The sequence below is a fragment of the Urocitellus parryii genome, chromosome 2 (genome assembly GCF_045843805.1).
Source record: "Urocitellus parryii isolate mUroPar1 chromosome 2, mUroPar1.hap1, whole genome shotgun sequence".
Classification (NCBI taxonomy): Eukaryota; Metazoa; Chordata; class Mammalia; order Rodentia; family Sciuridae; genus Urocitellus; species Urocitellus parryii.
Genome location: NC_135532.1, coordinates 186,066,176 through 186,085,901, shown reverse-complemented (window position 1 = coordinate 186,085,901; position 19,726 = coordinate 186,066,176). Strand labels below are relative to the sequence as shown.

Genomic DNA, 19,726 nt, shown 5'->3' with positions numbered 1-19,726 from the left:
TAAGTAATTGAAATCTTTATTTTTTAAAAAAATGTTAGCTTTTCTATAAAATGAGACAAATAATGCATTGCTTGTTTATCTTACAAGGATTAAGGGAAACAAACATATTTTGGCAATTGTAAAGTACTGGGTTGCAATATCTAGTTTGTATGGTCAGAAATTCTTCATTGATGTATTCACATGATTTATTATGCAGCCATTATAAATTATATTTTATGAAGAGTTTTCTGTTTGTAGAGAAAAACTACCATTATTGTAAGTGAAAAGCAGAGCACAAAATACTATGTATATGAAGTTAGCCATGATTTTTAAAAGGTAGAAAAAACAATATGCCAACTATTGGCGTTATTGAAGTAATGAATTGGTGGGCAATTTCCCCTATACTTTTTTCTGTTTTCCTGTTTGTTTTAACATTTTTGCAGTTTTATATAATAAACATATTTAGCTTTTATAGTTGGAAGACAGACCGTTTTAGTGCTCCCCCTAGACACTCTTTGTAATGTATAGTAGAAAATATCATCTGTTCATTTTCTCTATATGTGATACAATGCTAACATTTTACTTCTCCCAAAGCATCCCTACTTTGTGGCTTATCACATTGTTCTAATTCCCAAAATTAAACTCAGTAAAGCTGAGTACATTTATAGAATTCCTTTTACATTACCTTTGTTTTATAAATGTACCTCTTTAAACCCTGAGGCATACTAAAGTTTTCTCTCCATTAGTGATAGATGGTACTGCTTAACTTGACTTTTAAGTTATTTTCTACAGATTACTGTAAGACTAGATTGCCTTATAACCTCAGAGAAGAACAGAAACCAATTAAACAGCGTGTAGGCACTTCATTCAAAAGGACAGAATACTGTTCTATTTGAAGAAAGTCTAAAATAGTTCTGCTTTCTTTCAACTTATTTTAATCACTGTACATAGCACATTATGTTGCTCTAGGCAACATAATTTATTTAGTCTCTAAAATAAAGGGAATTGTTTACATGGTTCTCACATATTTTATTGGAACCTAGAGTTCCCTGTAGAAAATTATTTGACACACAGTGGTATAAAATGACAGTGAAGTACTTCTTAACCAGTTTTTCTAGAAAACATAATTTTTACTATTTTTGTTGTACATTGACCTCAAAGCTTTAAACACCTATATTCTGGCCACAGGATCTTTATTTTTAGTGGAGTTGTCATTTTCCCTGTTTTTTTTTTTTTTTGGCAGGGGTCGGGGGAGGCACCAGGGATTGAACTCAGGGGCACTTGACCACTGAGCCACATCCCAGCCCTATTTTGTGTTTTACTTAGAGACAGGGTCTCACTGAGTTGCTTAACACCTAGCTTTTGCTGAGGCTGGTTTTGAACTCGCAATCCTCCTGCCCCAGCCTCGAGAGCTGCTGGGATGACAGGCGTGTGTGCTATCATGCCCGGCATTTTCCCTGTTTTTTTTTCTGTGTTCTTAGAATGAAAGATCTTTCATTCTTTCCTCTTTGTTCTAAAAATTTGTTCAATTGAAGACCATTATTCTTTCTAAACAATCTTTCTTATATTCCCATTGTTGCTAGTCTGTGTTCTGCCTTCTTTAGTTTATCTCCATTCCCCTCTGTCTGTTCTACACACCATCATCAGATCAGTCTGTCCAAAACAGCAGAACCATTATGCTGTTCCTTTTTTGGAAAACATAATTTAATTCTTGATGTTCAAGTTCAGACTCCCCGCCTACTTTTTAGGGTTCTTCCTGTTTTAATTCAACATACTTCCCCTAAATTATCTTGCATTAATCCTCTGCATGAGCATTCTCCAGTCATCTCACTCTTTTCATGTCATAGAAAGTCCTTGGCTTTTCTTTCCTTGTACCTTTTTTTCTCATCCTCTCCTCCTCCTCCTCAAGCACTTGTTTGAATTCTTTCCATTCTTCAAGTTCCTGTGTAACTTTTTCTGGCTATTTAAGCTCATAGCGATGTCTGCATTTTACTCTACAGAGTACATAATTACATGTATTTGATACTGTAAATACTGAATTAAATACTAACTATTCTTAAGTGTTAGAGTTTGCAGAATATATGAAATCCCCTGCATCCTCAGCAGGTAGTCACTTAATCCTCTTCAGCATTACCATGGAGCACAGCACTTCCAAATAAATGTTTTATTTATTTAGTAAATAAAATTTTGAAATATTTTTTTCATAATCTACTTAAAACTGCTATTCTTCTTGCAAAACAAAACAACCTTGATCTTATTATTATAGCTTGATTTTAAAATAATACTGTACAACATTGTGATTTATAAGAACTTAAAAATTTCAGTAATAGCCTTCATGTCTCTCCATAAGTCATTTTTTTCTCTAGGCAAAACTTGTTTCTGTAACATTTCTTGTATGCTGTGTTTTCTAGTTCCTTTTGCTGTTTTGGTAATAGTTCTGTTTTTATCAATGTCCCTCTTAAAATCTGGTCCTAAGAATGAAACATGCCTGTTCAGATTATAGATAAACTGTTATTTTCATTTTCTAGGGGATAAGAAAATGAATGTCACTAAAATTGCCCATACCTGTTTAGCAGTCCTACTCTTGGCTAAGGTTAAAATATTAAAACTCTAGATCTCATCTGTGGAACCTGTCTTAATCAACCCTATGTTGCTTTTGTTTCTTTTGGACACTAAAATCTCTTGACTGACTGACTGAGTTGCCTTCCCTGTGTCGGCTATGAGGAGCTCAGCCAGGCTTGATATCTGCCTCCTTTTTTTTTTTTTCTTTTTTTTTTGGGATCTTGTGAATAGCCTAAGGTCTGTAAATGAGCACAGACCTTTATTTTATTCATTTATTTATATGCGGCACTGAGAATCGAACCCGGTGCCACACACATGCAAGGCAAGTGTTCTACCATTGAGCCACATGATGCTAATATATTTGAAATAGTTAGCATTGCCTGTCATGCCTAAATTTTCAAGAATGAAAAGTTTTTTCAAGAATGCTTGATAACCATACATTTAAATATGTAATTGTGTCATCATATTACACGTATATTTTTATAGCCTGTCATTTAAAATGTATTTACATAACTTTTGTGAACTCATCTTAGTAGCTACATAATACTTCACAAATTGATTATCCGTGTTTACTTAATCATTCCTTTTATTGGACATCTATGTTTTTAGTTTGTGGTTATAGATGATGTCATAATAAACTTCTGGTGTGAAACTTCCTCCGTTTTAGGATTGTGCTTAGAATAAGTTTTTAGAAGTAAATGGCATACATTAAAAATATAATAACTGTAAGGCCGTGACTATTTTTGTGTTTACCCAGTATTTCTGCTAGAAAATTGAGGATTTTTATTGAAGCAATGACGTGCTTGTTTACATTATGAGAACATGGATCCTTTGATTAGCCTAAGGTCTGTAAGTGAGCACAGTGAAATTGAACACTCTGTCCTTTGTCTTTCAATAGCTGGATAGAACGTACACTGGCCTGCAGACACTTGGAGCAGAGACGGTAGGTGTTTTTCTTATGGTCTTCTTTCTTTCCTTTTTTTGGGGGTGGTGCTGGGGATGATCTTCATTTTTAATTAGGGGGAAAATGAGTGTTAGATTTCCTTCTGAAAAATGTTTTTTTTCCCTCTCACTCCCCTTGTGTTTCTTTTCTTTGTAATTGTTTAATTGTAGTTAAATAATTCGTAAAATTTACCATCTTAGCCATTTTTCATTGTATGGTCTGGTGGCATTAATGCATTCTCACTGTTGTGAACCCATCACTACAGCTCATCCCTTGAACTCTTTCCACCTTGCAAACAGCTAAGTCCACTTGTGTGGAGCAGAGTTATCCCTTCCTCCCTCGCCCCATCTCTAACAATACATTCTATTTTCTGTGAATTTGGCTACTCCAGGTACTTTATAAATGGAATCATTTAGTACTTGTCTTTTGTGATTGCCTTTATTGTACTTAGCATGATGTCCTCAGTGTTCATCTATGTTGTAGCAAGTGTCAAAACTTACTTCCTTTTTAAGGCTGAATATTCTATCATATTTATATATGACCTTTTGTTTATTTAGTCATTCATCAATGGACATTTGGGTGCTTCTGTCTTTTGATTATCATAACTAATGTTCTTATGAACATGGATGTACAGATAACTGAATCCCTTTTTTGACTGGTATTGGTATCCCATGCCTGTAATCCTAGCGACTCTGGAGGCTGAAGCAGGAGGATTACAAGTTTGAGGCCAGCCTCATTAATTTAAGGAGACCCTGTCTCAAAATAAAAACCAAGGGCGGGGGTAGAACTGGGGATTGAAATGGAACAAATGAGGATTGATATTTGCTTTGTGAATATGTCAAAATGAACCCCACAACTCTGTAAAACTATAATGCACTAATAAAAACAAATAATATTTTAAAAAGGACTAGGATTGTAGCTCAATTGTAAAGCATCCTAGTGTTTAGTCCCAGTACCAACAAAGAAAAATTGATGAATCCCCCTTTTCAGTTCTTTTGGGGATATACGTAGATGTGGAATTGCTGCATCATTTGCTAGTGCTATTTTAGTTTTTAAGGAAACACCGTGTTATATTTTCCATGGCAGCTGCATCGTTTTATATTCCTCCACAGGTATGGAGTTTGTCTTTATCCATGTCTTCATCAATACTTGTTGTTTTCTGATTTTTAGTTTCTGTAGCTTTTCTAATGGTCATGAAGTGGTATTTTGTGGTTTTTGAGCTGTGTTTCTCTAGTGATTAGTGATGTTGAATATCTTTTTCACGGGCTTACCTTATTCCACTGCATAATTATCACATATTTTATGCTTTTTTTTTTTCTTTTTCAAAATAGCATTGTGCAGGGGCTGGGGTTTTAGCTCAGTGGTAGAGCACGAGTGGTGTAACCATTATGTGAAACTTAAAAAAAAATTTTAGTCTTCTGTCCAAAGATTCTGTGCCTCTATCATTGGTTTTGTTATCTGATGAGCTGTCTTTAGTGCCACCTGTAAGGTGTGTTTACCTTTGGCACTGCAGCTCTCTAAACAAACCATGCAAGTGGACTTTTGGCACTGGCAGTGAGTGTGCGTTGAGAATCCCAGGCCCATGGCTGGCAGTGTGCAAGAAGACAAATGTGCATTCCTGTGCCTCTGGTGTGACTGCCTTGCTGCTCTGTTTACATTTTAAGCAGCATGAAGAACAAAATTCATTCCATGCAACAATTGCACAATGTAAGTTTATAAATCAGTTTTTACATTGAAAAAAACAGGATGTGACAATTATTTGGTGAAATACAGTATTTAGCCATTTTATTTTCTTTAGAGAAATGTCTACTCAATAGACAATCTGTTTTTTTTACCAGATTGCTTTTGCTGTTTTGAGCTGTAGAAGTTCTTTATCTTTATATATTCTGAACATTAATCACTTATCAAACACACAATTTCAAGTATTGATGCCCATCCTGTGATTTGTTTCTCTACAAAAGTTTTTAGTTTGATGTCCCATTTACTTGTTGTGTTTTGTTTGTTGTTTGTTTCTTGGGTTTTTTCCTGTGATTTTGGTGTCACATCCAAGAAACCATTGTGAAATACAGTGTCATGATGCTTTTCCTGTTTTATTCTAAGAGTTTTATTATCTTAGCTTTTGTCTTTAAGTCATTGATCCATTTTGGGTTAATTTATTTATATATATATATATATATATATATATATACACACACACACACACACACACACACACACACAAAGTGAGGTACTACATTTGCATGTGAATAACCAGCTCTTGTTGCACTATTTTCTGGAAAGACTTTGTCCTTACCCTTATTGAATGGTCTTGGAACCTTTGTGGAAGATCATTTGGTCATACATGTGAGGTTTTGTTCTATTCTGTTGTTCTGTGTGTCTGTCTGTATGCCAGCACATACTGTTTTGATTACTATAACTTTGTAATAAATTTTAAAATCAGGAAGTGTGAGATCTCTTTTTTCTCTACCCTCTTCTCCATTTTTGTTTTTATTATATAATATCCACAGTAACTGTTATAATCAAAATTAGTAGTCAAATCTTTATCTAGAGAAACGGACTGTATTATTAGCAGGAGACATTTATTGAGCAACTACTATAACCTATGCACTGGTCCAGGTGTTGGCAATACAAAAATGAACAAGATAGTTTTTTACTCTTAGGGAGTTACATTCTTTGTAATTTGGAGAATGAGGAGAGTAGGCAATAAACACAAAGCAAATAACAATTTCAGTTCCAAATAAGTACTTTGAAGAAGAGAGTAGCTGGGGGACAAGAGAGTTGCATATGCTAAGGTGGTTGTGGAAGATCTCTCTGAAAAGGTGACATTTGATTGAGATCTACTGATGAGAAAACCATGCAAAGATTTGGAGGAAGCATGGTTCTAAGGAGTAGAAACAGCAAATAGAAAGGCTTTTCACTGAAGGTATTCTGTTAAGCCAGACTACATTACATTCTAAGATAAATCCTTCAGTTCTTGAAATGAAAATTGACTTTGAGATGCAAGTAGAAGTTTTTTGTCACATCTCTTAGAGTACCATGTTCTAGGACAGGACTGGAGTATTCTGTGACCCCAATGGTGGATTCATCAGCCCAATGGTAGCTCAGGCACTCTACCAGTGAGCTACAACCCCAGCCCCATAATTATCATATTTTAAGTGTTCACATATGTAAGCATATAAGGTGTACAATTTATTCTAAAGGGTGTTGTCCAATTGTGTAGGTAGTGGATGTTGAACTCCATCGGCATTCTCTTGGAGAAGACTATGTTTACCCCCAGTCCTCCGAGTCGGACATCTCCGATGCCCCTCCATCTTTGCCTTTGACCATTCCAGCCCCAGTAAAAGCTTCTTCACCAATAAAGCAGTCCCTCGAGCCAGTACCCGATACCTCTGTGGAGAAAGGTAATGCTGCAGTCTTCCTTGTATGGGGTCTCTCTGGGGCCATTCTTTCTCATTTGTACAACACAATATAAAACTTCTACCTTCAGTGACTTAAGAGAATATGGAAATTAAATTTTCATAAATAGGCATGCTGCCAGTATTACACAGTTCTATTAAGGAAATATCAAAATTTCTGCTCCTCAGAAGCATTTTTCCCCCATAAAGTGCTACTGACATAAAAAGCAGGTGTCACCAAAAAAATTAGATTTTTATCCTTTACTAAAAATCTCTGATTCAGCTTCTGATTGTTTTAACAGAATACTTGAATATTAAATATTTAATCTTAGTTAAAATAATGTTCCAACATCAAAAAAATCCATGGTATTTTTATTTAATAAATATGTAAGTATACAAATACCATATTTTAAAAAATATTTCTTTAGTTGTAGGTGGACACAGTATTTTTATTTTTTATTTATTCGTTTTTATGTGGTGCTGAGGATCGAACCCAGGGCCTCACTCGTGTGAGGCAAGTGCTCTACCACTGAGCTACAATCCTAGCCCCATAATTACCATATTTTAAGTGTTCACATATGTAACCATATAAGGTATACAATTTATTCTAAAGGGTGTTAGTTTTATATCTAAGCCTGTATTTTAATGTGATGTTAATGTTTTAATTCTTTTATAAAATGTTGGCCTATTTTTTCTTTAGATTTTAATTGCATCCTCTTTATGAACATTAATGAGATCAGACATCATTAGATTAAATGAATGGTTTCTTTTTTAGTTTTTCCTCATTTCTAATTTAAACAATTTTTAATTTCATATATTAAAAAATGCAAGAACATAACAAACTTTTGCTTTTATATGTGGTTTAAAGTTAATGATTTCTATTTTTTAAAATTTTTTTGTTGTAGAAGGACACAATACCTTTATTTTTCTATTCATGATTTCTATTTTTTAAAATTTTTTTGTTGTAGAAGGACACAATACCTTTATTTTTCTATTCATTTTTATGTGGTGCTGAGGACCCAGTGCCTCACATGATAGGCAAGTGCTCTGCCACTGAGCCACAACCACAGCTTCAATTTCTAATTTCATAACAGAAGCATTTTAACTAAATAGGATTCTAAGCATGATACCTTCCACCATAAAAAGTATAAATGGGTAATTGATTATATTTATTTCATCATCAGTAATTTGTATAAATAGGTATTAAAATATACTGAATAATATACTGATTTTTTAATTCTTTGCCACAGTGGTAAGGTTTTGCTATTTCAAAATGATTGATGACTTATTATTTGCCTGCTAAATTTCAAACAGGATTCCCATCCAACACTGAAGCTGAGAGACACACTACATTTTATTCTTTGCCATCTTCATTGGAAAGAACACCCACCAAAGTGACATCCCAGAAAATTACCTTTTGTTCTCATGGCAATTCAGCTTTCCAGCCAATAGCATCAAGCTGCAAAATTGTGCCACAGAGTCAGGTTCCTAATCCTGAGTCACCTGGAAAATCCTTCCAGCCCATCACCATGAGCTGCAAGATTGTCTCAGGTATACAGGAGATGTGTTGAAGACGATGTATGTAAAGTTGGCTGGATGGTAGAAGGGTTGGAGTGAAGTTCTTCTAAGTAGTATTTGTGTTTCTCTTCCTATCTCACTATTGATTAGCACAGCTGCCACAAAGCAAAATAAATAAATAAATAAATAACCATACACACAACTTATTTATATGAGAAGAATTCTTTAATGGGATGAAGAAATGAAACTCAAAATGGTCAAATTTTAGTCTCCTAACGTTAGCACAGGTAAAATTTTGATAGAGTAACCTGGCTGAAATCAAGGTAGGTAGAAATTGAGTTTGGGGATTCTAAGTGGAAACCAAAGTAACTAATAATAGAAAAAATTTAGAGGCCTTTTGGCTTGAGGTTAAGCTTTAAGTGTTGGAATTGAGATACCTTCTATTGTCTCCATAACCACACAAGCAAATTATTCATTCCTATTATCAGTAGTATCTGAGACTTCCCTTTCACTAAATTTTGATTGTCTTTTGCCTTGTGGAAGTTCACATTTATGTTAAAAGTTATGAACTTTTAGTAGAAATACACTTTATGGCTTTCTCTCTACCACTTCAGAAAAGACATGGAAAACTAGATGTGAGGGGTGCATGTCTGTAATCCCAGTGGCTCAGGAGGCTGAGGCAGAAGGATCTTGAGTTCAAAGCCAGCCTCAGCAATGGCGAGGCACTAAGCAACTCAGTGAAACCCTGTCTCTAAATAAAATATAAAATAGGGCTGGGGATGTGGCTCAGTATGTCAAGTGCCCCTGAGTTCAATCCCTGGGTTCACTGGCCCCCCCACCCCCAAAAAGAGCCATGAAAGGGGTGATTGAAAACATCAAGCAGGGAGAGCACTTGCATATAATGCTTAAATGACAGAGGAAAAACAGGAGTCTCTACTGCTATACATGGACAGCTAAGCAGAATATGGTCCATATCTTTGAAATAGATAAAATCTTTGAATTGATTTAAGGTAAATTTCACCTTCCAGCTTGGATTTTGGAACCTGCTGCTTCCAAGTTGGAATAGACTGAACACAGAAGTTGATTTGAAGTTTAGAGAAATTTGCAGGTGGCAAATTTGATCAACAAGGCAGTTGAGGATGTTTGTTCATGACTGCCCTTTGAGAGTGCTCTGTGGGAACATGAATCTTGGATTGTGGCTTTGACATAGTATTGACAGATTTTTGTCTGGAGCAGATGAATTTCATATTTTTCTTTTAATTTAATTGTGAATTAAAACAGCAGGTTCCTAGAAAACTACTTCCTAGTTTTCTCTCTGATTTTAGTGTTTTGAGTATAACACCCACCTGTGACATTGAGAGAATCTTCATGCCAAGATAATTGCAGTTCCAGTTCCACTGTCACATAAAGCTTGCTTTTTGAACTTTAATGTGCATTCCAGAGGATCTTGTTAAAATGCAGATTTATATCCAGTAGGCCTGGGATAGACCTTGAAATCTTTTTCTAATGAGTTCTCCAATAATGCTGAAGTTGCTGGTTTGCAGATTAGGGTATGTAGTGGATCACAGTACTTCCTGACCTCAGCTATACTATCACTGCTGCTGCTCAGCACCACAAGCATACAGTCCCGTTTTTTCATCCCGACTTGTTACCTTAGACTGACTAAACGTACTTTGCTTTTCTCCTCTTTTTCATTAATAAAGGTTCTCCAATATCAACGCCAAGTCCATCACCATTGCCTCGAACCCCAACCTCCACACCAGTCCATGTGAAGCAAGGCCCTGCCAGCTCTGTTATAAATAATCCTTACGTTATCATGGATAAGCCTGGGCAGGTGATTGGAGCCTCTACTCCTAGTACAGGTGTGTATATGGCCAATATTTGTGCAATCCAGAGGATTCGATCTTTTATTAAAGACTAAATCCTAGCATGACTTGATAGCCAAGTGATAGGAAAATAAAATTTCCATCCATTAAAAAAGACTATATAAAGTAACATCAATACTGTCTCTGAGGGTAGATCTGTTTTTTGTACAGGTACATTTTAGGAATGAAAAGTAGTGAGCCATCATTAATTTTCTTTAAAGAAATAGTTGATTTTCTTTTCATTTAGAAATGAAATTCTAGTTCTTTTGGGGGAATACAAGTAAGTGCCCTAAACTTTTCCAGGTTAAACTTTTAGTACAGTGATAGTTTTGTGTACCATACACATTTTTTCCCAAGCAACTTGATATTTACTTATCTTCAAATAAGACACATTTTGCTTTGGGAGGAAAATTGAAACCTGTAGTTATAAAAAGAGAATACTAGTAGGAAGAGCAAGTCTTTGGAGTCACCATATTTGTCTTCACAATGGCATACGACTGCATAGTGCTTTTCAGTTTTTTATGTTCTTTTACTAACATTGTTTTATTTATTCCCTTCACTTACCCTCTATAAATACACATGTTCCTATCTGTAAATTTCACTGATGTAGGGAAACAGGAAAAGAGAAATGAGATTAAAAAAGGATGATTATAAAGTAGTTAGGCTTTTTTTTTAATTTAATCTTTTGGATTTAATGCACATCATTATATGGTTTTGTTTGTTTTTTGAAAAGCTAAATAAGTACCATAATGATTTTTAATTGCAGAACTTTAAAAAAAAAATACGCTTTCCGGGCTTACCTAATACCCTTTGAACATATTTAGGAATGTTAAATAGATATATTTTCAGGATGCTTAGTTTGGGGAATCAGCCACAAATCTTTAGAGGTAGCTTTGGAAATGGAGTAGGTGATTGAATACCATTTTAGGTCTCAACTTGTTGACTGTTAATAATGTGACTTACTTTCATCAGACTTACATAGTTGCAGACAGTTGCACAGGAAAAGCATAAAATGTTTAATGTAGGCAGATTCTAGGGTAGACTAAGACATTCTACAAAGTAATTTCACTAGGTATAATCTCTAATGAAACTACTTTGTAGAAGCTGACATTACTTGAATTTTTGTATTCTGGCCCATTTGTTAAAAGACCAATACTGTTATGCTGTTGTATTTCTTCTTATGTAAGGAGTAGAGTATATAATGCGTACTTTACTTTTTCTTCTCTTCGTACTTACTAACTTCTTATTTCTTTGCAGATTGAATTTGTGGTCAACTTTGTCTCTGAATTCTTAAGTCTCTTTTTCCCCTAAAAGTTTCAGGGTTATAAGTATTCAACCCTTAAAAATGAAAAATAAGTAGTGGCAAAGAGAGGAGGGTGGTGGAAAATGGTTTAAAATTACTTTTGTAAATTTTACCCTGTATTTCATTTTTAAATCTGCCCTGCTTACAGGAAGTCCTACAAACAAGCTCCCCACAGCTTCTCAGGTCTCCCAAGGAACAGGTTCCCCTGTTCCTAAAATTCATGGAAGTAGTTTTGTAACATCTACAGTCAAGGTAAAGCTCTCGTATGCATTGCACTTTGCTAGTTTGTAAAGACAGTGTCACAGCCTTGGCAAGAGTGTTAGCTGATGATGCAGATTTTACAAATTAGGCTCTTCTTGCTGATAACTATTTTGAAGGTCATCTACTGCAGACTCTACTACTTCACCTTGGTCTTTTCCTAGTGTAGAAAATGCTTCTGAACATTTCTATCAAATGATTACCCATTTCAATTTGAAAACAGTGTGGTGAGGTGGTGACCTTACTTATTTATGTTTTGATGGAGATGACTTTTTTTTAGTATTTATTTTTTAGTTTTAGGTGGACACATATCTTCATTTTATATTTATGTGGTGCTGAGGATGGAACCCAGTGCCTCAAGCGTGCTAGGCGAGCACTCTACCACTGAGCCACAACCCCAGCCCCTGGAGATGACTTTTTAAAAACTATTTTCTTACAAAAATATTTGTCTGACACCTTTCATTTTTTCATATGTTTGGACTACCAAAAATAGAAATATTTCGTCTTGTATATGTTAGTCTTTTAGTTGTTTGAGAATAATTCTTACCTCCACAAGTTTTTTCCCTTCCTCTTCAGAGTGAGTAGTCGTCAGAATTTTGGAACTCCAAATGATCTGACTTGTTCAGATCACAGTGCTAAATATCCACTCACCATTTGGCAATGACACTTTCCCACTGTGTGGTTAAATTACCCAGCTTCCCTGTTAGGGCTCCCTTAAATCTGAAGCATTTGAGTATCAACTCCTATCTGAAAAACCATGAGAATGTGAAGGTTGTCTCTTAGATGACGTGTGCTGAACATAATTCTTATATTTAGACACATGGTAATGATAATCTTGAATAGTTTCCTGGCCGAAAGCTGGTTTCCCCTAAATTCTGTGCAGTGTGCAAGTAGCATGTAGATGAATATCTGAACAATATTAATTTCCTTGAAGGTCTTAACTCTTGTCAGTTTATTTTTGATGTTTGTTGATGATCTTTTTATTACACAGTCAAGAAATATTCTTAACTTTTGTTTCTTTTTCTTAAAATTCTAAATATGGCAAATTGCCTCTGAGATTGGCATTTTGTCTTTGAGAATTAGAGACCATCTACGGTAGTTCTGAATGCCGACATTGTACAGATGTCTTTGCATATACTAATTAAGTTCTTTACATTTTTTTAGTAAGTCCTTATTGAAAAAATTTCCCTTGTATTCTAAGTATTGAATGAATTTCACAAATCAAGTGAAGTTATGTTAAGAGAACATATATTAAAACAACTACCTGTTTCAACCATTAATTTATTTAGTGAATTGGCTAAATAGAAAAGAATAAAATGCAGTGCCTGTCCTTTAATAGTTTACTCTCTGGCGGGCGCTAGGCATGCAAGCTGAAGGTTGTAGTGTAGGAGTCTCCCCAGCAGCAGCAGGACACATCTGAGTAGCTTTGCTAAGTTGTAGCTTTTCTTTGCATTTGGTTTTTAAAACAAGATTAAAATATAGATATAGAGGCTTGGAAAATCCCTAAGAGTTTGGGGGTTTTGTTTGTTTGTTTTTGTCTTGTCTTTTGGTTGTTTATGTTGCTACAGAGCATCACAGTTTGTATTAAATGTAGATGACTTAGAATTTCTGAAATCACTCTTTTTGACTTGATTGCATAATATGTATTTATATACACACAGCAAGAGGATTCTTTATTCGCATCTATGCCACCTCTGTGCCCAATTGGGAGTCACCCTAAGGTTCAGAGCCCCAAACCTATTACTGGAGGACTTGGAGCTTTCACAAAAGTGAGTATTGAGTCTGTATGGTCTTATTACATAATCCTTTTTGTGGCATGTTAGAGTTGATTGAGACTACCTCTACAACATGTTACTTTCTAGTATGTTTCAACTCTGAAACCAGATCTTAGTTCTGGTACATGTTTCTGTTTATTTACTGATACCCACTTCCTTGGAGTCCAGCAAGATAGGGAATTCAGAGAGCACAAACTAGGTTGTTTCTCTTTAGTGCTATTTTTCTACTAATCTCTAAAACAAATGACGGAAGCACAGGGTCAAGTTCAGGGTCTCAAGTGTACTAGGCAGTTTCTGTGCTGCTGAGCTATACTCCCAACCCTTTTTATTTTTTATTTTGAGACAGCATTTTGAGACCAGGCTGGCCTCAAACTTGAGATCCTCCTGCCTCCACCTCCCAAGTAGCTGGGTTTATATGCATGTACCACTGCTCTTGGCCTTTTGGTCCCTTTAGTAGCTTTTGTATACTGTATTTAAGCAGTCTTTTTACCCTTCTCAATAATCTTTCTACCCAGACCAAGTTTCATTGATTCATTAATCCCTGCAAACAGAATCTATTCAGATGCTAGTTTTTTTTCCATGGGATATTAATTCAGTGTCATTGTCATGTTTGTTACAAGGTGATCATCAAACAGGAACCTGGTGAAGCCCCTCATGTGCCCACAACAGGAGCTTCGAGCCAGTCGCCACTTCCTCAGTATGTGACTGTGAAAGGGGGTCACATGATAGCTGTGTCGCCTCAAAAACAAGTCATTACTGCTGGAGAAGGGACTACTCAGTCACCAAAGATTCAACCCTCCAAGGTTTGTGTTGGGTAGAGATTGGGAGGTCAACATAATTAATAAATGCCAAAAAGATTCAGATTGACAGGGTTGCTGATCCCAAAAGAATCTGAATAGCAGCCCAGTTGCAAAGCAAGTCAGTTGATGATAATCTCATCTGCTCCACTAGTATCCATGACTAAAGTTGAGGCATGTATTATAGAGGGTCCAGGAATAGCCCAAGAGGCAAAGGAAAGCTGTGTCCTCTCTCTGGCAGCAGAGGTGACTGGCTTCACATACACAGCTTTCTACCTATTCAGATCTGAGATGGGACTACTGGTTTGTTTCTAATCACACCTCTATGTCCAGACTGATCTATTTGATGATTTCTTGGCTCTTTAAAGTGTTAATATTCCTTACAGTGTGGAGATATGGTGGAATTAATGAATCAGGAGAAATGTAAAATGGCCCTCAGTTCCATATTTTCCTACATTGATTGGAAATAATATCTATTGAATGCTTTTTGTGTCAGGCTCATATTTATATATTAACTGTAATCTTTAAACCACCCTGCAAGGTGGGTATTTTCACACACCCCCCCCCTTTTTTTTAGGGGAAGGAGTACCAGGGATTGAACCCAAGGTGTGGCTCTTTTTTTTTTTTTTTTATGGTGCTGGGGATTAGAACAGGGTGTGGCTCTTAACCACTGACCCACATCCTCAGTCTTTTTCATTTTTTATTTTGAGACTGATTCTTACTTAGTTGCTGAGGCTAGCCTCAAACTTTCAATCCTCTTCCCAGGTCACTAGGATTATGGGTGTGCACCACCGTGCTGGGCTATTTTCATCCTCATTTTACAAATGCAGAAATAAATCATGACTGAGAAGCATGGCAGCTTCCTAAGAGCATATAGCTAGTGAGTGACAGGGATTTAAATCCATGTGTGCTGACTTCAGACCATTCCACTCATCCAGTAATGCTGAGCAGACATTCTGTCTTGTCACATGGCTATGTACCTAATGGTAACATAAGACTAAGAAAAAACAGATTTGTGCTAAAATGCCCTGAGTAAGGCTTAAGGGCACCTGGGAAGAAGTGCCACAGCAGAGTGAAAGAATTGCAAAGAAGAAAGGGAGCATGAGAAAAGACACCACTGTTTACCCAGGATATTTAGGAGATAATGAGCTGTCTGCAAGGTAATACCATCCTTGGTTATTGCTGAAGTACATTCCTTGAAACTGTGCCTGAAAACAGGAGGGTGGAAAATGTCATCATTGTTCTTCCATATCATTTTGGCACAATAGAAACTCTTCTTACCATGTTTTCTGTGATAGATGAAACTAAGTCCACAATGGCAGGATGGGGAGTGGGAAGAAAAAAAGATCAGTGGGTTACAGAAAGGGGAATGAAGGGAACAGTGGTGGGATAGGAATAGGAAAGACAGTGGAATGAATCTGACATAATTTACCAATGCACACATATGAATACGCCACTGTGAATTTCACCAAGAGTGGGATCCTAATTAGAATAAGGTATATTCCTTGCTTGTCAATGATATAAAAATGGACTCTACTGTCATGTGTAACTGAAAAGAAACAATTAAAAAAAGAAAAAAGGGAGGTGCTACCTTCAACATGAAAAGTGACAGCTGAGGGATAAGTAAATTCCACATGGGAAGAAAGCAGTGTGGTGTGGTAAAAAGACCGTGAGCTTTGAAATTACTAGTAACTAATCATTACTTGTGTGACATGGTTAATCTCTGTGAACTCTGGTTTCTTCATCTAGTGAAAGACCTCTTGTCTTTCAGAGCTTAGGAAAATGAGAGAGCGTCATATGTAAAGGACCTAGCAGAGAACATGTGCTCAGTAAATAACATCTGATATGAATGTCATGTGTACTTATGTACGATGCCATGGTAACAATTATTATTGAGCACAGTTGGCTATAGTTTTGAATATCTAGAGGCAAAAATCACATATACAAGAATGTTCTTACATGCTATAGACCTTAAAGTTGCGAATAGTTTTTTTTTTTTTTTTTAATTACAAATAATATTATTACCTTGGATAAATCTTCCCCTTTAGAATGCTAAATTCTCACTTGTCAAAGTTATGTTCACAGGGTAGAAATAGAATAACAACAAATACAGAACAAAGGTGTAATTTCCTTCTAGTTGTTTTGTAAAGCTAGAAGGAAATTAGCAATACCCAGAGAAGTATTGTGGAATGGGAAGAGGAGAGTGGTAGGTAAGTTTAGGTTCTAGGCTAAAATGTTGTTTTGTTAAAAACAGAAGAACTAGCTTGGGATTATGATGTACTGCTTAAGGACCCTTTCTCCTTTGTAGTGTCTATCATCAGCTGTGCATAGAACTTTTCCCAAAATAATATAGACTTTCCCATTCTCAGTTTTCTAGAACAAATGGTGTCGGGGTGAGGGGTCATCTTATGAGTGGTGTGCACATATTGGATAAGCTCTGTTAGTCAAGACTGCCCTCCTATGGCCAATTTGGGATATCATGTTTTATAAGGCTCTTAGATTAAATGTGTCATATCTGTTAATAGCAAGAGTTCATGTTAGCAGCAGCTCTCATGTTAGCTGGGCATTTTATACTTATTCTCATTCCTGATTTTGTGGGGCAAATATTACCCATATTTTATAAATAAGAGGATTAGTGCTAAAGCTCAAAGTGGTTAAATAACTTACCCAGCTAGCTGCTGATGGACTTAAACAAGGAAACCAGGTCTCTCTGCTTACAGAAACCTATATACACTTTCTTCTGCTACACTGTGGTTTAATTAGTTTAAGGGGATCATTTTGTTTACATCAGTCATATTATCCAGACACATGGCAAATATATATTAATATATATTACAATCATAGTAATATGCTGTATATACAATTATAATGTATTAATAGATACTATATAATGTCATATTACTATATTGTGATATAGTAATTAATTAGAGCATCCCATTCATCAGTTGTATATGGTATATACTTTTATTCTACCTCCTAAATAATCTTATTTTTTAAAGAGGATCTAAAATTTCAATAAATATACAAAGTACTGTAAGCATTTGCATATCCTCTGAATTAGCATATTCATATTCAGATCTTTTTTTTCCAAATAGAACATGATTGATGTCAAGTTCACTTTGTTCTTCCAAGAAATGATACTATCATGAATTTGATATGTAGTCTTTTAATCCATACTTTCCTTGCATAAATATATAGCCATGGAAAACATGATGTTTGTGTTTTGAAGATTTACATAAGAGATACTTGTGGTTTTTTGCAACTGCCTTTTCACTCAGTATATATCATTTAAAGTCTGTTAAAGCAGACCTATGTAGGTCTCATTGATCCGTTTTTAATTGTGTGTGATATATATTCCATTGTCTCTTCCTCTGTCTGTAGACATTAAGAATGTTCTTATATGCTGTAAAGTTGCCAATAGTTTTTTTGTAATTACAAATACTACTACCTTGGGCATCCTGTATAAGTTTCCTTGAGCACATGTTTAAAATTTCTGTATATTCAGGTTTCTGTATTCCTAAAAGTAGAATTCTTCCTACATAGGGTATGCGAATTTTCAATTTTAGTAGATAGCCAGTGTCTCTGGAATGGCTGTACAAATTTATCTTTCTGTGAGCAGTGAACAAAAAGTTCTATTTCATCATATTCTCTAGCAATTCTTGATGTTATTAAGACTTTTTAAGAACTACTTTTTCTCTACCAGTTTGATGGGTGAAAAGTACTATCTACTATCTTTTTTGCCTTTAGAAGGAAGATTGTTTTCATTTCTTTTAACCTTATGAGTCTTTTCATCTAGTTTCTGATCAGTTCTTTTATGAAATACAGAGCTGGGGAATGGCAAACCCTGACTCAGTTTGCCATCAATTAAATTGTTTGTTCTAACTTAACATCCTGCAGTTTGCTTTGTTTACCTGTGTAATATTTTCTTAATTAAAAGAGTTCACTTTACTTTGAAAACCAGATAGTTCTTAACTTTATTATTTGGGTCATAGGGTCTTTTATAAAAAAAATCAATTAAATATTATTTTTGCTTAAGCTTTTTCCTTTTGAATCAAATGTAACTTTAAGGAGAAGAAAGACTAGAAAGAGACATAGAAAAACATAACTTTTCTGGGCTGGGAGTGTAATTGAGTGGTAGAGCCTAGCATGGAGGAGACGCTGGGTTTAATCCCAGCAATGGGAGAGAAAGAGAAAGAGGTAACTCTTCTTACAGCTCAGTTGGAAGAGGCCATATAACAAATGACATGTGTTGTTAGGAATTCTAGAGATGGAAAGAAGAAATGGTTATTTCAGATGGGGATAATATGGAAGAGGCCACTGGAAAAAAATGATTTTTAAAAATATTTAGTGGAGTTTATAGTTCCTACATGAAAATCTTTATTTATATAATTTTCATAATGTGAATTTTAAAATTACCTGAATTTCTAATAGTAATGAAATGTTTACATAGGTTGTCGTATATTATTCAAATGTTATTATTTTGCTCAATATAAAAATGTTCTTGAAATATAACATTGGAAAATCCTTATAATAATGGAAAATGTTGGATAATAAACATAAAACTATATGTATAGTGTGGTCCCAATCCTGTTTTTTAAAATATATATTAGGAGGAAATGGAAGTATATATATTAAAGATATTAAGAGACTATTTCTGGTTGTGTAGAACTTTTTCTTTTTACTTCCTAGATTTTCTATTAAAAATCTTGTATTATTTTATAGTCAGAGGAAGTTCTAGAAAGTAGTTGAGGTTAGGATAACAGCCAGTAAGCTTTTATTATTACAATATCTAAAATGTAAGAAACGTTGTCGTTTTATATCTGTCCAAGCAGCCTTGCTGGAGGACTGAATTAGACTCTGTGTGTCATATCCAAGCTTTTGCTTTGCTCTTTGCTAGAACAGAGTGGCTCCTCTGTTCCCAGAGCTCTTGCAGGGGCTATGAGAAGAAGCACTGCTGGACTCTCCTCTGTTTTGAACAGGTTGTTGGGGTGCCGGTAGGGTCTGCCTTACCTTCAGCGGTGAAGCAGGCTGTGGCAATCAGTGGTGGCCAGATCCTTGTAGCCAAGGCCAGCTCTTCTGTCGCCAAAGCAGTTGGTCCAAAGCAAGTTGTGACCCAAGGAGTTGCCAAAGCAATTGTGAGTGGAGGTGGAGGAACCATTGTTGCTCAGCCGGTCCAGACCTTAACCAAGGCTCAGGTCACTGCCGCTGGCCCTCCGAAGAGTGGATCCCAGGGCTCAGGTAACTGATCCTAATTGGGTCTCTTTCAGCAGCATCGCTGTCCAAAATTTCTGTTGCTAGTGATTTTATTTGTTGTTTGATTCTGACTGGGAA

General features: G+C 35.6%; 1 protein-coding gene across 1 annotated transcript in view; it reads left to right on the top strand.

Moving 5' to 3' along the window:
- Yeats2 (YEATS domain containing 2) overlaps positions 1-19,726 on the top strand; it is an 88,723-nt gene that overhangs the window by 35,282 nt on the left and 33,715 nt on the right. Inside the window, exons 9-16 of the mRNA XM_077795374.1 lie at positions 3,440-3,488; positions 6,709-6,885; positions 8,194-8,430; positions 10,101-10,259; positions 11,714-11,817; positions 13,485-13,592; positions 14,219-14,401; positions 19,375-19,633. Coding sequence (XP_077651500.1) covers positions 3,440-3,488; positions 6,709-6,885; positions 8,194-8,430; positions 10,101-10,259; positions 11,714-11,817; positions 13,485-13,592; positions 14,219-14,401; positions 19,375-19,633 — 1,276 coding nt within the window. The remainder of the gene's footprint in view (positions 1-3,439; positions 3,489-6,708; positions 6,886-8,193; positions 8,431-10,100; positions 10,260-11,713; positions 11,818-13,484; positions 13,593-14,218; positions 14,402-19,374; positions 19,634-19,726) is intronic.